The sequence below is a fragment of the Bufo bufo genome, chromosome 10 (assembly GCF_905171765.1).
Source record: "Bufo bufo chromosome 10, aBufBuf1.1, whole genome shotgun sequence".
In the NCBI taxonomy this organism is placed as follows: domain Eukaryota; kingdom Metazoa; phylum Chordata; class Amphibia; order Anura; family Bufonidae; genus Bufo; species Bufo bufo.
This window is the reverse complement of record NC_053398.1, coordinates 33,566,229-33,584,115: the sequence shown is the minus strand read 5'-3', so window position 1 is coordinate 33,584,115 and position 17,887 is coordinate 33,566,229. Positions and strand designations below refer to the sequence as shown.

Genomic DNA, 17,887 nt, shown 5'->3' with positions numbered 1-17,887 from the left:
AAAGACTCAGCGCACCTTCTCCCTGAAACTCAAGCACCGGATACCAACGCAACAGCGGAGTTCTCCCCCTTGAACCAAGAGGTGAGCGACCCCACCATTCTTACCAGAAACTATCTGGACGAAGCTTTGTCAAGGGCTCTGGCCCCGATAGCCGCTGATCTGGCGGTCATTAAAACTGAGGTCCGCCATATTGGGGAGAGAGTGGAGTCTCTGGAACAGAACCAGGACGCACTGCTTACTTTTAACTCGGCAGTTAGTCACCTTGGACACTCACCGCACGGCGATAAACAGCTCTCTATTACTCCTAGAAGACCAGGAGAATAGAAGCCGTAGAAAGAATCTAAGAATCAGCAACCTTCCTGAGGCCACAGATAAAGAGGACTTATTCATCGCCATGAGGGAATGGTTTGAGCTACTGCTGGGCCCTGTTAGGGCTGAACAAGTGGTAATAGAAAGAGTTCACAGAGCTTTGCGCCCAAAACCACTCCCTTCTGATAACCCCAGAGACATTATATGCGGATTGCTAAGCTTTAGAGACACTGAAGCTATTCTGCAAAGAGCCAGATCTATGGGGGACATTCAGCTTCTGGGTTCCAAGATACAGATATACCAGGACCTTGCATCCTCCACCTTACAGAAAAGGAGAATGATGAAACCTCTTACGGATCTTCTGCGCTCTTCTAAGATCATGTACCGTTGGCTGTTTCCCTTCGGCCTTCTCATTACACATGGGAACAGACGCTACACTATCCGCGCACCCGAGGACTTGAGACAGATATGGGAACCTTTAAACCTGGAGCCTATGGTCTTATCTTCTTGGATGCCGGTTCCCCTGGAAGAGGACTTACCGGTACCTCCGCTACAAGTTCCTTCTAAGTGGTCCACTGTGAAGAGGCAGAGGAACAGAAGAAATGGCGGTCCCTCGCAGATGCACTCTAATGATTGAATGGGGTCATAATCCCCTACCTGTTGGCATCTTTTCACTCTATTCCTCCCATAGTGGTCGATTCTCTGATATTCTGTTATTTTGGTCCTCCTAGGCTTCACCTCCTAGGCTTCTTTATCCTCCTCTTATTTTCCTCCCCTCATGTGTCTGGACCGTCTGCAATCGAGGGGGCCTGATTCCCTTTGTTATAGTGTTAACATTGCTTTGTCCTTCCTGGGTTAGTCCATTTACTCTACCACTCGAATAATGGGCTTGGGTAATGGAGGCTTGGGCAGATCAGGCTAACATTTGTTAGTGTTCTCCCCCATTCACGCATTTCTGCGCATAGTCAGAATGCAGACCTGAGGAGCTTTATGTTCTAAAATGTTCCTTTCAGTTAATGTTTGGTTCTTAGTGTTGGATCATAGAACAGGTGACCTACAGCTTTTTGCATCTTTCAAACAGTTAGGGTGGCTGCTCTAAAACTGAATGTGACCACTTTCAACGTGAATGGGTGCAATAATCCTATTAAGAGAAGCCGCATTTTTCAGATTTTAAGATCAGGCAAATCGCAAATGGTAATGCTACAGGAAACTCATTTTAAAGAAGGCCGGGTCCCTAATCTTGCTCGCTCCTCCTTTCAGACATGGTTTCATTCCTGCTATGACTCGGCTTCTTCTAGGGGTGTTGGCATTGGAGTACATAAAAGTGTTCCCTTGTGTGTAATGGCGGAGATTGTGGACCCCGAGGGGAAGTATTTGCTTTTAAAGGGTAAGTTAGGCGGGGTGGAGGTCACCTTGTGTAACCTTTATGCCCCTAACAACAACACTTCTAAATGGCTGAACAAGATCCTGCATAAAATATCCATATTCTCCTCTGGCCTATTAATTATAGGTGGGGACTTCCACCTAACCCTCAACCCTCTCTTGGATGCATCCACTCGCAGGTCCGCGGTCTCCTCTGGGGTGCTGAAGGGGATACTTGGTAAAATCAGGGATATGGGTGTGTGTGATGTTTGGAGATCCCTACACGCTGACAGAAAAGAATACTCCTATTATTCACATCCACATAAATCATACCAACGCCTTGATTATTTACTTATTTCAGATAGGTTGCTGGGCCCACATTTGGTGAATTACTTCAACTCCATGCTGGACGGTGCTCCACCAGCTAAACAAGCACTAGAGGCTCACATTGTGGTCCTCCCAAAACCAAACAAAGACCCGGAACTTCCCTCTAACTACAGACCTATATCCCTTCTAAATACTGACACTAAACTTTGGGCCAAGTTATTGGCACATAGAATCGCCCCATTTTTACAAAGCCTTGTCTCTCCTGAACAGACTGGCTTTGTTGGGGGGCAGGAGTGCAGGGACAGCACCTTCAGAGTCCAGATGTTAATGCAACATGCTATGCGGAATAAGAGAGGCCTGACTGTTGAGCACAGATGCCGAAAAGGCTTTTGATAGAGTAGACTGGAGGTTTACGGAGGCCGCTCTACACAGATTCGGTTTCCACCCTAAGTTTTTTAAAGCGGTGATGTCCCTGTACTCAGCCCCCCATGCAAGGGTGCGGGTCAATGGCATACTTTCCCCTCATTTTAATATTTCCAATGGCACTCGCCAGGGGTGCCCGTTGTCCCCTACCATTTTCATTCTCTGCCTGGAGACCTTTATACAGGCTGTCAGACAAAATGATAACATCAAAGGGGTTAAAATTGGTCCCGCGCAACACTCGGTGGCTGCCTTTGCCAATGACATTCTGTCTGATCCTGTCACCGCTTTCCCAGAGGTCTTAAAACTACTGAAGGAGTTTGGCCACGTGTCCAATTTTAAAATAAATCCTCCAAAGTGTTCGGCTATGGGAGTTAATGTACCCGATAGCACCATTTCCTCACTGTCTAACTCGTTTCCCTTCAAATGGATAACGTCACATATTAAATATCTAGGAGTTAATATATCTAGTGATTCCAGCCAATTATTTCAATTAAATTCTTCTGCCCTTTTATCAGACACCCGGGTACAATTAGGGGATTTAAAGATTCCCTTCCTTTCTTTGATAGGTAGGAAAAACCTTTTAAAGACTTATGTCCTCCCTAGATTACTATACCTTTTCCAGACCCTGCCGATCTCCCTTCCCAAATCATATCTGTCACAGGTACAGAGACTCTTCTCATCCTTCATCTGGAGGAAGACTAGACCTCGGATATCTTACACTCTATTATCCCAACCAATCTCCAGAGGAGGTTTTGGCCTGCCGGATGTTCAAAGCTACTACTTAGCCAATCTAGTGAGATTACACTCAGAAATACTGAACCCCCCACTCTAGTAAACTGGGATGTCACATAGTTAACAATTCATGGGACCCAACCGAACTGGCCAGATTATGGGTAACCCCACCCTCTGTTGACACTGGTGGATATAAATTGAACCATACATATTTGGGTATATACAGGGCCTGGAATAAGGTATCGTCTCTATTGGAGCTCCCCAGGGGTCCTTCTCCCTTCATGCCTATCCGCGTGGTTCCATATTATCTGCATATTGATTATAGGGATGTTTTCAATTTGTGGCCTAGCTTTGGCAATGTAGTTCCGGAGTTACACAGTTTAAAGGAATCCTATAACATCTACAAGTGGACACACTTGCACTACCTTCACTTCAGCAATAGATGTAAAGACTATTTGGGCAAGGCTCAAAAAGATTACATTCCCTCTTGGTATGACGCCATTTTACAATCCCCCAACCCTAGACGTAAACTACTCTCATGCCTCTACAATAAATGACTTGAATCGACGGGGAGGAAGAGACCTTCTTATATTAACCAATGGGAAGCCGATCTGGGAACAAGCTTCACGGACTCAGGTTGATAGGATTCTTATCCATTCGCATGGTTTCTCCCGCTGCATAACAACGCAAGAAAATGCCTTTTAAACTTGTTACTAAGTGGTATCGTACCCCAGATTTGTTGAAGAAAATGTTTCCTTCGGTGTCGGAGGCTTGTTGGAGATGTTCTGCAGCCAGGGGCACAGCTCTGCATGTTTGGTGGTCGTGTCCTGGGATTCGCCCGTTTTGGGATGGTGTGGCAAATGAGATCAAAAGAATTTGCCCAGCTGGCACGACTCGAACGCCCAAAGCTGTCCTTTTTGAACTTGCCGGAACTACATTGTCCCCTTAGAAAGCACTCCTTACTCTCTCACCTAATAGCTGCGGCCAAACTGCTTATCCCTCTTGAATGGCTTTCAGATCAGGCACCTACCGTACAGATGTGGAGAGAGAAAGTTCAGGAAATCTGCAGATTTGAGGAGTTGTCCAGCTGGGAGTCATTGTCCCATGACAAGTACTTAACCACCTGGGCAAAATGGCTCGAGAAGTCCCAAAGGTCATCTTCAGATCTATCCTTAGATATGTTTCTCCGACCGTACCGTAGGTTTTTAGTGTCGACTCAGCTCAATATTCTCTTAAGTAGCTCTGCTTTAATATTTATACATTTCACTCATTCATGTATGGTAGCATGGTTATAACATGTCATTGGTCATCAATAATAGTAAACTTGAGGAAATCTGCACGGCTTTACTTTGCTCTTCTATACATATGTCTAATGCGTTATGATCCAGGGGTATGTTGCCCCCTTTCTTATTGTTCTTTTTATTTGACTCTGTTACCTTTAATAAACAGAAATTTGAGAGTTAATGTCTGATAACCTGTGATTTCTTCTTACAGTTTTTACTGGCAGAACTCAACACATTTTACCTCAAATTCGTCCTGTGGATGCCTCCAGAACATTACCTGGTGTTGCTGCGCTTGGTGTTTTTCGTGAACGTAGGCGGGGTTGCCATGAGAGAGATCTACGACTTCATGGACGACTTGTAAGTTCATGATCTTCTTCAGTCGTCGTCCTCCTCTCCTCTAACCAGTGTTTGATCTGCGTTTTTCCTCTTGGTAATATTCTCACGTGGCACTTATGTCTAGATAGACCACTAATTCTTCATTAATTCCCTGTGTAATATTTATTTCATGCTGCATTATAACTAGCGGACCCCAGCGAGGGCTTCCTTGTGGTGATGTATTTTTTAAGCTGCCCCTCTTCAGGCTCAAGAAAAACATTAAAGGGGTTGTGCGCAAATTCCTAGACCTCTCAGACTGTTGGGACCCAAGTTGGTGATCATACTTACCTGATCCCGGCTCGTTTGCTCCCCGACTTCCGTTGCTTGTCTCGGGTTCTTCTGCGTAAACTTCTATTTAACGCTGCTGCAGCCAACCACTGGCTGCAGCGGTGATCTTCCTCCCTTGCGTCATGTCATATAGTCATGTGATGCAAAAAGTGGTTGGCTGCAGCAGCGTCAAACAGAAAGTTTACATGAAGGGACCTGAGACCATCATTGAAGGCTAAGGAGCAAATGAGCTGGGACCCAGCGTCAGGGATCAGGCAAGTATGATCACCAACATGGGTCTCGCCAATCGGAGAGGTCTGGAAATTAGTGCACAACCCCTTTAAATGGCCTGTTATAGCCATGATAACCAATGAGGTATACTATTTGTCGATTACAGAGCCATAGTTATGCTTTTCTGTATTGTGTAGTACCTTATAAACTACACTGGATGGCAGTATAGAGCTTTTTAGTTCAATCATTCACTAGGTTGGGACATCTTTCAGGTCAGTAATGGGGTCTATTGCACCCACCGAACACCATGCATTGACACTAATATATTGCAGTTAACTCCTTAACTACCACTGAGGTATATAGCTGTTCCACGCATAAGAAGAAATATCTGGCACAGTATTTTTGTGTGTACTGCCCATTGTACATACAATATTGGGCAGCTGCTGGGGTCGGAGATAACTCTGGCAAGCAGTTTACCACCTTAGTGACCGTGGCATCTATGATTTTCGGGATCTTCATTGATGGGTCAACTGGGAGCCTAACATAAGCCCCCATGCCTGTCCTATCGACCGTGCAAAGTGTACCCCCCAACAGACGATAATGCTTGTATTATTAAGAATTCAATTTTCCTGTGAATTTTTAAAAATGGTTTGTCATAAAAATGGAATGAAGATAAATTATTATTTATACCGCACAATGCGTTAAAATTATAGCAGATTTTCTTTCTCCACTCAAAAATTATAAAAAAAATAAAAATAAAGTCAATAGAGTTACCAATAGCAGCCAATCGGAGCCCACCTTTTAATTTTTCAGGACACTTTAAAAAAAAAAAAAGAAAAAAAAAAGAAAGGTGGCCTCTGATCGCTATGGGCCACTAAGACCGTTCTCCCTGTTAGACAGTTTTGATAAATGAGGCCCTAAGTACCTATATTATATTATATTATATTATAACTCGTCCTACCAAAAAAATCAAGCTCTTATGGATATATGTCAGAAATATGAGACTCTTATGACCCATAAAACATGAAAAAATTGGCCTCCGTGTATTTATCGTGACGCGTACATCAAGTAATTTTCATCGCATGGAACGAAGAGGTGATACTCTTCAAATAGATTTTTAACCCCTGTATTTCAAAAAAGCTGAAAATTGTTAACAAAGACCAACTGGAATAATTATTTTAAGCCCAAAATGAGTAAAATGCAGTCATAAAAAAATTACCTTGATGGTGTCCATAGCCTTTAAAGGCTTAGGTGCTACTCTCCTGACCTGCACTAATTCTGCTTTCAAACGCCCTATTGGACGGTGGGGGTGGTAGTTGGAGACCATCCTTTGTCAGTGGCACTCAGTGTTACAATGATGGAGCAGCGGCAGACGTGCAACTGGTGCTCCATTGAAATGGGAGAAGACAGGACTCGCATTCTCATGATGGGTAGGGGTCCCATCATTTGGACCCCAACTGATCAGACCCTTTCCTGTGGCTGGCAGATAAGTATTGCTCATGGGAGCACCCCTTTAAAGAGGTTGTCTGATTTCAGGAGGAAGCTTTGGCACCCCTGGCATCTGCCTGAAATTAAAACAAACTGTAAGTACTTACCTCACAGATCTTGCACCGCTGCTCCAGTTCTCCTGGATAGGATCTAATTACCCGGCTGCAGCAGTGACATCATGTTGAGGGCACATGGCCGTTGTAACCAATCGCGGGCCGCCTTGGGTGCACCGCTGAGGCCAGTTATTGGCTGTAGTGGTCATGTGTTGACTATGTGACGGCACTGCTGCAGTCAATAGACCTCAGCCGGAAGAACTAGAACAGCTGCACGGGATCTGTAAGGAAAGTACTTGCCCGTTTTTTGTTTTTTTCTTAATTTTAGTGAGATCCCAGGGTTGTCAGGGTTCCTCCTAAAACCCCAAAGTCTCTTTAAATTTTATTGTAGCGCTTGGATGCAGTGCAATCTGGCAGTGTTCCTCCAATTCTTCTTCTGCACTGGTACCAAGTGAAGGTGAGCTGTAATCCAGTATGACAACAGGGCTACACTTTTTGTTATCACAAGGCGGTGACGAGGTCTGCCGGTTCCAAAAATGTTATATGGATGAAAGGTTACTGACCGTGGAGAAATACTCGCTGATTGATTGCCAGATAACCCAAAAATGTCCCTGTTCACTCTACAGGAAGTTCCACAAGAAGCTGGGCCAGCAGGCGTGGATGGTGGCTGCCATCACCGTGACAGAGTTCCTCATCGTTGTAAAATATGATCCTTATACTATAACACTACCGCTCCCGTTCTACGTCGCGCAGTGCTGGATTCTGGGGATTGTTCTTGTCCTAGTGTGGACCGTATGGCGATTCTTTATCAGGTGAGCAGAGTCAGCAGGAACTTCCTCTGCCTGATTTCTAAGGACATTTGCACCCACAGCAGAGCATCGCACTTTCCTTTTTGTGGAGATGAGGCCATAGCTGTACTGCATGGGTTTTGCTGCACCCAATAGGCACGACGATGGATTCCACAAGAAAAGGAGCTCTGAAAAATGAAAGGATTAGTCTGATTGGTTGCTATGGGCAGCGTTGCCAGTTTTGCGCCGTTGCCAGTTTTGCGCCGTTGCCAGTTTTGCGCCGTTGCCAGTTTTGCAGAACTCCAGTCAATAGACAAGCCTGACCCAGGGTTTCACACCTTCCAGTCCTGAAGAAGGTAACGTGCTCTTTTTTCCCCTCATATCTATGATGATGTAACATCCTGACTAGTGTTGAGCGAAGCGAGCTTTGGATGCTTCGTTCAAAACTTTGGAATAATACTTCACTGAGATCAGTCTCCGTACAGTTTTAGAATGTATGGGCTCCATCGAGCCGAAGTTACTTTATTCGTGAAGTCGTGTAGTTGACTTTTGGAAAACCACTTTAAAACTTGAAACCGAACTCTGCTTTTGGTTCTGAGGGACTAGTTGGAACCGAAGCAGAGCTCTGTTTCAAATTTTAAAGTGGTTTTCCAAAAATCAACTACTGAAGTTAATCACGTGCAACTTGGTGCATAACTAACTTCAGCTCATCGGAGCCCATACATTCTAATACTGTACGGAGACGAATCTCTGCGAGGTATTATTCCGAAGTTTTGAACGAAGCGACTACGGATGAAACCTCCTCAGCTCGCCTCGCTCAAAAAATATTTTCCATCAGACCTCAGCTCAGACCCCCAATGTTTTAGACCTCAGATGACACCCCCAATGTTACTTAGACCCCCAGTCAGACCTCAGATCAAACCTCCTTGTTAATAAGACCCAAAAGTCAATTTTTTTTTTTTTTTTTTATAAATCTAGCCATTCCTGAGATCCAGCGATCTTCCCACCGCGTTGTGACCCGACGTTGCACAGTATGAGAACACGGAGCACGCCGACGCGTTCTATATAATTCATATATTTTATTTCTCTGTCCACCTCAGTAGTGTAGGTTATGAAATTACTTTATTGCTGATTATTTTTTACCTCCTCTCCGCAGGGACATCACATTGCGCTGTAAAGAAATCCGCCGTCAGAAACAAGAATACAAACCTGAAGAAGACACGTTGCAAGTCAACGGGGGAGCAAATTCTGAAAGGAACTTTTCCAAACAGAAAAACCTCTGAGCTTTTCCAGAACCGTTCACGTTCTCTCCACCCAACCCACCGCTACTGAACATGAATTGTACTTTTTATATTTTAACGTATTGGATACTTCTGCTATTTAATAATGAGACCCATAAACCTCATGTTTCGCTCACTTTTTTTTATTTTTTATTTTTTCCCTCTCACTTTTGGAATGGGAACTGGAATTTTGTGAAGGTCAAACCTGCTGATTTTGCACCAGGGGAAAAAAAAAAATAATCAAATACAAATAACCCGAGTCTTATCATTTGCAGAAACTTTTCAATGTAGCAAATAATTTTGAAGCGTAACTTGTGGGGTTCTGTATTTTTGTTCCCTTTTTTTTTATTTTTTATAATGGTGGCATAGTTTTGAGATTTTGTGGATTTCAGTTACTAACCCGTTAATGTTTTTAATAATGGCCATGAGCAAAAAAAACAAAAAAAAAAAACTATCCAGTGTTTGTTAAAGGAAACTGATTTAATGTAAGTGAGGATGGATAAATTTTCTAAAATCATGTTGTTGTTGTTGTTGTCGTCGTGGTGGTGAGCCTTTTGAGCGGGCTGAACGGTTTCACATGAGGGTGGCTTCCACAAGTTCATTCTGAAGCTATGCCTCGTGGTGTGGTAAATGTGCCCCGGGTAAATCATTGGGTCATGGAGAAGTAACTAGACGAAGAACTTGGAGATGAAACAGTCTGTATCTAATAAACTATGGTGTGTGGTTTTAGAGGGCATTTTAAGGGGATATCCCATGATTAATGTAAAAAATTAGAATGGGACATGACTAGCTCTTTCTAACGAAGCTAGAACCAGCCCTGTGCCTCACATGGATCCAGAGATCTCCTCATTCATTGCTCTGCTAAATTTATATCAAGCTGACAGCTCAAGGGGGAGTGTCCTTTCTCAGGGGGCGTGTCTTTCTTTTGTAGCTCTCTCCTCATCACAGCTCAGACAGCAGTTGAAAGCTGAAACTGAGCATGTGCGACCATCTCAGTAAATAGGACAAAGAAACAAGAAGAAGAAAAAAACAGCAGGTGGCGCTATACAGAGATTTTATTGAATAACTCAGCGGCTATACTAAATGTTTAATTACATACAATTGCAAAAGTATTCACATCCAGGGGCTGATTTGAAAACTGTAGAATATATATTTTTTTTTTTGCGGGACAACCCCTTTAAGGGCTAGTTCACGTGGTGGGATTTTATTACTTCTGCCACGTTTGGTCAGTTTGAATGCAGAGGACGTGCCCGTGGTGTAGCCCCACTGAATGAGGCTAAACCATGAGTGGACATCTAATGCGCCAAGAAAACACATGTCACAGAAATACACTGCGGCTGCGTAAAAAGGCAGCTCTGCGCAATGGAAGGCTGTTTCTGCCCAGTTGCTCGGCAGTTGTAGCCATGGGATCACTAAGGCTGGGTTCAGACCTGAGCGTCTTTGATATGCGCGTTTAACGCAATAGTAAACGCGCGTTTGTGTGATTGACTGCAATGTCCTATGGCCACAAACGCGCTGTAAAACGCCCCAAAGAAGCTCAAGTACTTGTTTGAGCGTAGGGCGTTTTACAGCGCTGTAAAACGCTCAAGTGAGAACCAGGGCCATAAGGAAGCATTGGTTTTCATGTGTTGAGCGTTTTACAGCGCGTTTGAACGCGCTGTAAAACGCTCAAGTGTGAACCCAGCCTAAGACTTTATAGTTGCAGCTATTCTTTAAGGGATCTTCCAGTTTCCTGAGATTAATGACTCGGGTAAGAGCATCAGTATCAGATCAGTGGGGGACCGACTCCCATTAACCCGGTTGCTCAGCTGTTTGAAGGGGGCGTGCAGGTAAACATTGATGAGACCACCAGCCTTTTCCAATAGCTGATCAGTTTAGGCTGCCGGGAGTCGGACCCCCACAAATCTGATTTTTGTCTTCACTATAATACAACCGTATAACCTCTTCAACCTCCTTTTACATTCGAGGTGCCCCTGTGATAGAAGACTGCTGCTATCATTTAGTACCACTCTCAGATTCATGCACACAGTCGTATTAGGGGCTGTTCGAACACGTCATCATTGACACAGATTTCATTATGGAGTCCAAGGACTATCCAGATCCAGCGCACGTGAATGGAGTCTCTGCAACCCTATTCTCACGCATCTGAAAATTTCCTGGCAGATTTTTGGCGCTGATACAGAAAATCGCCATGACAGTAAATGGCATGGTGTTTTGGGATTCGCCCTTCTGAATGAAAATGAGAATAATCCTTGTGTGCCACATATCCAATCTATTCAGGTACAAGCAGTCTGCACCCGAAGAAGGGGAGTTTTATCCTCGAAACGCGTTGTATGACCTGCTAATAAATACTGAAGATTTCTATACTATTGGTTGGTTCCTTGCGCCGTGGGATTCTCTTCTTCTGTGCCATATAGCCATGGCAGAAACCAGAGTGCAAGCCTTGGACTTGTAGTAAAATATGGGTGCCCCCCATCTCAGGCACAAATATTCACTAGGGCTCAGTTCATGGGGCTGTTTGACATTTTGATGGCTTCCCCTCGATAGGTCATCAATATCTGATTGATGGGCGTCCAACTCCTAGCACCCTCTCCAATCAGCTGAGCAGACTGCACAGTGCCGTACATTGTATAGTGGCCATGCTTGGTATTGCAGTTCAGGCTTATTCACTGCGCTTAGGCCATGTGACCGATGTACGTGACGTCATTGGTCTCTTCAAACAGCTGATCAGCAGGGGTGTCGGGAATCGGACCCCCGCCGATCACATATTGATGACTTATCCTTAGACCTCTTTCACACGAACGATACGGATTGTGTCAGGATCTGTTCAGAAAAAAAAAAAAGAAGGTTTTGTATGCAAGTTCACTCCATTTTATCTGCGATTCTGTTCACTGTTTTCCGTGTGGGTGCAATCCGTTTCTGATGCGTTTTAATCACGCGTGAAAAAAAACAAAAAAAAAACGGAAGAATTACAAACTACATTATCTCCTAGCAACCATCAGTGAAAAACCCATTGCATCCGCATACCTTCCGTTTTTTTAACGCAAGCCCCTTTCACTTCTATGGGGCCTGGGCTGCGTGAAAAACGCATAATATAGAACATGCTGTGTGAAAAATGTGCGCACAGACCCATTGAAATGAATGAGTCAGGATTCAGTCCGGATGGTATGCGTTTGCTTCACGTATCGCACCCGGACAGAAAACTCGCTCATGTGAAAGAGGCCCACGGATAGGCCATGGATGTAAAAATCTCGGACAACCCTTTTAAATGGGTTATCTTGGACTAGAAATAAAAATGGTCTCCTGTTGTCCCCCGGAGAAGTACGTTTTCAGTCTGGATTCGACATGTGTACACCCAGCATTGGGACTGAATCCTGACCCATTCACGCATCATCTCTGCGTTGAGGAAAAATCGCAGCATGTTCTATATTGTAAGGTTTTTCATGCAGCTCTCAGGCTGGGTAACCTGGATAGGCTATTGGTATCATATTGGTGGGGATTCTACGGGACGTCTAACTGCAGAACATCGACAACATTGGGACAAGCAGTTGGAATTACCCTGCACTACTGCTGCAATGTCCACGGCTTGGGAACCGCGCTCACGTAAACGTCGTGACCCCTTCAGAGAGCTGATCAGTGGGAGGATAGCTCATCAATATTTCAAAACCATCTGACCCCTTTAAATGGGTTATCTGAGAATTTTTATATTAATGACCTATCCTCAGTCTAGGTCATTAATATCAGATCGGCGGGGGGGATTCCCGCCGATCAGCTCTATGAAGAGGCATGGCGCTGCTTGGTTAGATGTGAGGCCACAGTGCTCACTGGAGTCGGACCTCCACCGATCCGATATTGATGAGCGATTCTGAGAATAGGTCATTAATATCGGAAAACCGGGCCACACCTTTAAATGTTATCCAGTATTTTCATATTGATGACCTATCCTCAGGATCGGTCATGGACATCAGATCTGTGGGGGCCCGACTCTAAGGATAGGACATCAATATGAAATTCCTGGATAACCCATTTGTGTGATAGGTAGCTGTAGAAATATTCATCTAACATGCGAGTCTTGGGGGGGGGGGGGGTCTTATTTAAAGTGTCACGGGCCTGAGGAAATACGACAGGGTGTGCATTATATCCTCCGCACTTCACCTTACGCTGTTAATACCCCCATTTTATCATCTTATATAGAACAGGGTATGACATGTTTGCTTCCACGGTCCTGTTGCGAGCCTCACAGGCTACCAGAGGGAAGTGATGAAGAATTCTATATAGAACAGGGTCAAGACTTTATTTTCTGTGAAGGCTTAACAAGTGGAACTACCTATGAGGGTCATGGACTGAATTTCCCATCTAAAATGTGCTGTACGAAGCAAAACCACCATACAAAACCAATGTTCCCACCCTGGCAAAGCTACCTTTGATCTATAATGGAATACATGGACCTCCCTACACATAGGAGGAAGACCACAGTCATGTCTGGTCTCTTCCGTGTCCTTCATGTGCACAGACATCCTGTTACACCTTGGAGATCGTTTCTATCTATCCAGATTCATCTCATCCCCTCGCTTTTGGGAATGGGAAGTCTGCAGAATTTGACAGCGGGATATCTTAACTATCGAAACAAAGGGAAGTTGGTGGTAACCAGCTGTTGGCTTCTGGAACTAAGGCCTTTGGAAACTTGTGGTTGGATTGTCAGAATTTTTGAAGTCCAATAGTCTGAGATTTGCGCCTTCTGGTTCTAGATCTTTTCTGTCATTTCAGTAAAGGCACATAGTGGTTATAATATTATGGCTGTATCTTGTTTTTGGCTGGTCAGGCATATGTTTTACAACAGAATTGGACTGGCCCAACAGAAGAAGACACCATTTGAAGCATCACTTGCCACTTAGGTCTATTTCTTTGCCTAGACGGATGAGCATTGTATGCCAAAATTTCATCACCTACAAATACAAGTACATAGCATGCACTATATATTTTAGACACATTAGCCCACATTTATCATTGTGTTTGCACCTTATTTGGCGTATTATGGTCCAATATAGTGTTATCTGCTGTGCCACAAAATTAAAGGGCATCAGTCAGCAGTTCTGTCCCTATGACACTGGCTGACCTGTTACATGTGCGCGTGGCAGCTGAAGACATCTGTGTTGGTCCCATGTTCCTATGTGCCTGCATTGCTGAGAAAAATTAAGTTTTAATATATGCAAATAAGGCTTTAGGAGCAACAGGGGCGTTACCGTTACACTTAGAGGCATTGCTGTCTTCAACGGCCGTGCCCTCTCCACTTTGATTGATAGGGCCTTAATAATTTGTACTCGCATAATGCTCTCAGTACAAATCATTACAGTGGAGGTTGGGCAGAGACACACAGCATTATAAATCATTATAATGCAGTGCAGTCCGGTCAAAGGTGCAGAGTTCACTATGGGAATTCACACTACCACACAGAGCTTCACGCAGGGAATTTGCTTTTCTGAAACTTGCCAAAATCAAAGAAGGTGTTAAAATGAAAAAAGAAATAAATAAAGTTTAACCTCCCTCTACTCCAGGGCTCCCGCTCTGGTCCTCACAGGTGTCCTTTCTTTACACGGCTGCAGTGGTGACTGCTGAAGCCAATCACTGGCCTCAGTGGTATACGGCACAAAATTGCTGAGGCCAGTGATTGGCTGCAGCAGTCACGGGTATACTGGCAAGTCACCACTGAAGCTATGGAAAAGCCGGGCAGGGAGAGCACAGAGGTGTCGGTATCGGGGGAATCAAACTGGTGTGTATAACATGTTTTATTATTTTAAAACATTCCCTGCCTTTTCCCATTTTTTTTTTTTTATTAAGCCGGACAACCCCTTTAATGGCAGTGATGTACAGATGCGGCATTTTCTAACTTGAATCTGATAACTTGCTGTAGTGTTATTGCAAAAGCTACTGAAAAAAGTCAAATAATCTTTTTTATACTAAATTTTATTTATTTCCCTCATTTTTAAGGGGTTTTCCAGAGAGATACTGTATTTCAACAAAACAGGCCAGAACATGTTACAAAAAAAGACATTTCTACTAATCTCCACCGATCCCTCATCGCAGCCACAACGGTCCCTGCTGCTCTGCACTTCCTGTCCTGGAATACCAGGAAAGACCCACTCAGGCAATCACTGGGGGCTCCTGTGCCCTGATCATCGTGGCGTGATAGTACATAATCGTGCTTCTATGTTAGTCCGTTACATACACTGGCATAGTGGTACATAAAGCGCAGATTAACTCCCCCCCCCCTCATCCTTGGACAGACCTCCCAGGTGTCCCTCTTTTTGACCCAAGTCCCTCTTTGCTCCATAAATGTCCCTCTTTTTGATCTGAGCTATAGATTTTCATTACTATTGTAAAGTAAAATATATTGATCCAGAAAGTGTTTTTCCGGTTCCTCTCTGTAAATTAGAGCCCGTCTTCTATATTATTTCATCATTTGATGCAATTAGAATTTTTGAAATTTTTATATTCACATCATTTTTGCCCTATTGTGTATAATAAAACTATTGAAGTGTATGAACGTGCAGGAAAATGGATCTTTCACGCAATCAACCATAAGTGTCCCTCTTTGAACGTCCAAAAAGTTGGGAGGCATGCTTTGATGAGCATTTACGGCAGCCATAAAGTGTGACTAACATGCCACGTGCCTGGTGATTTGGACCAAATTAAATTTTGCGGTGTGCGCCATTTTTCTTGTCTAATAACTGATCCTTTGATGTTAGGCTACTTTCACACTTGCGTTGTTGTTTTCCGGTGCTGAGATCCGGCAGAGGATCTCAATACCGGGGATATTTTTTTTTCCGTTTAGTCCTCATCCATTGTGAATGGAAAAAGATCCGTTCAGCATGCATTAGGATGTCTTCTGTTCCGGAAGCATTCCGTTTTGTGACCGGACACTAAACCGCTGCATGCTGCGGTTTTGTGTCCGGTCATAAAAACGGGAAAAAAAAGGATCCAGCACTGAAAACAATGTGAGTCATCGGTGATGAATTAGTTTTTTTGGGGAGCCTAAAAAAACGGATCCATCACCCATTGACTTTCAATGTATTTAGTGATGGATCCGTTTTTTTCCGTTTTGATTTCACACAACCGCATCTTAACGGAACGGACGAATCCTGATGTGCAAAGTCAAAACGGATCTGTTTAATTCCGGTATAGAGATCCTCTGCCGGATCTCAATACAGGAATTAACGACGTAAGTGTGAAAGTAGCTTTATTTTTTAATTCTGCAAAAAAATTTCCCTGCACAAAATGATCTTTATTAGGTCTCATGTAGACAAACGTATCTATTTTGTGGTCCGCACGTTCCTGTTCCGCACGTGACGCACTATTGTAAAAATTCATATTTTTGTCTGCAATAAGAATAGGACATGTTCTTTTTTGTGGAGTTAGAAGAACAACCCAGAAAATGTGCATGCTGGGAGTTTCACAGCACCCCTGGTGTAGGTATACTAAATTTTCACCGACTGTTGGTTATATCCTCTTAGGCCTCGTCCACATTGCCGTTTTCCACTGACTTGTGCCGTCCGCGTTTTCCACGGACATCACACGTACCCATTGATATAAACATGTCTGTTCACATTTCAGTATTTTTTTTTTACTGACCACGGGTCAGTAAAAAATAATAATCACAGAGACATGCTCTACTTTGATCTGTGATGTGGACCAAGCACGCCCATTGAAGTCTATGGGTCAGTGAAAATCACGGACACAACGGATGGCATCCGTGGTGCTTCCATTTTTCACTGAAGACTAATTGGAGATTCTTTGGAAATTAATTTTCAGCTGAGCAACGTCGGTGAATTACGGATGGTAAAAACGGACACATGGACCAACCACGGACATCTTCAAGGACGAAACACATGTTTTTTTCCACGGATGTGTCACTGACATGGAAATGTGGACGAGGCCTTAGATTCTCTGGTGTGCTCCAAGGTGATGCTGATTCCTCTTTCATCTGTCATACTCCTGGAGTAACAGGCACCATAAGCCGCTTTCGACGCGCACGCGCAGGAAACATTAGCCGGTGTCATTTGTGCAGAGATGAAAGGCAGGACATGTCGTTTTAATACTTTATAAAGTACTACAAGATAGAAACAATGACCATACGGCGGCTTCTCCAGAATTCCTACCACGTCTATGATTACCTGACAGCCTCTTCTAGGGTTTCTCGTTAACATAGTCGCCTACCGGGCACCTTCCTGACACCAATCTCTTGGAAAGCCTGGGCTCATTCTATGGAGTCAAAAAAAAAACTTGCACCTTGTCAGATGTCACTTTATACCAGAATTTGTCACATATCATCACATTTTAAGCCCTGCCCCCTTCCTGCTTAAACACTCCCCTCTGTCTAGTGCAAAAAGTGTCTAAAACACAAATGCGGTGCAAAGCATATATGGCAATTTGTTTGGCTCAAAGTACACTTAATAAAAGTCTCCCAATTGACTTAAAGGGGTGAAGCCATAATTAATGTAAAAATGAAAATCAGACATAGTATAGTACAGGACAATCTTTTTTTTATAACAAAGCTAGAACCAGCCCTGTACCTCACATGGATCCAGAGCTTCCCCTATTCATTGTTCGAATTGTTCTTAGATTTATTTCAAACTGGCAGCTCAGGGGGTGTGCCCCTACCGCTGCAGCTGGTGGCAGTTGAAGGATGGAACTGAGCATGTGTGTCCGCCTCAGTGAACAAGACAGAACATTTTTAGTGCAACCAGCAGGTGGTGCTGCACAGATACATATCAGTGAATTTTTAATTGCATGCAATTATAAAAGTATTCAGATCCAGGGGCTGATTTGAAAAGTGTAGAATATTTTTCGCGACGCAACACCTTTAATTACTCCTAGTTGAAAAAGCAACGTTCCTGCCACCAACTCACCTGTCCCGGCTCCAGCAGCGTGAGAGACCCGCTGCTAAACCACACCCCCTGGTGGCGCGACAG

General features: G+C 43.9%; 1 protein-coding gene across 1 annotated transcript in view; it reads left to right on the top strand.

Annotated features, from left to right (window-relative positions):
* The window catches only part of PTDSS2 (phosphatidylserine synthase 2), a 78,406-nt gene extending 69,060 nt beyond the window's left edge, over positions 1-9,346 (top strand). The window contains exons 10-12 of the mRNA XM_040409875.1: positions 4,648-4,793; positions 7,477-7,662; positions 8,795-9,346. Of these exons, the coding sequence (XP_040265809.1) occupies positions 4,648-4,793; positions 7,477-7,662; positions 8,795-8,921 (459 nt within the window). The 3' untranslated portion in view covers positions 8,922-9,346. The remainder of the gene's footprint in view (positions 1-4,647; positions 4,794-7,476; positions 7,663-8,794) is intronic.
* The last annotated feature ends 8,541 nt before the right edge of the window (positions 9,347-17,887 follow it).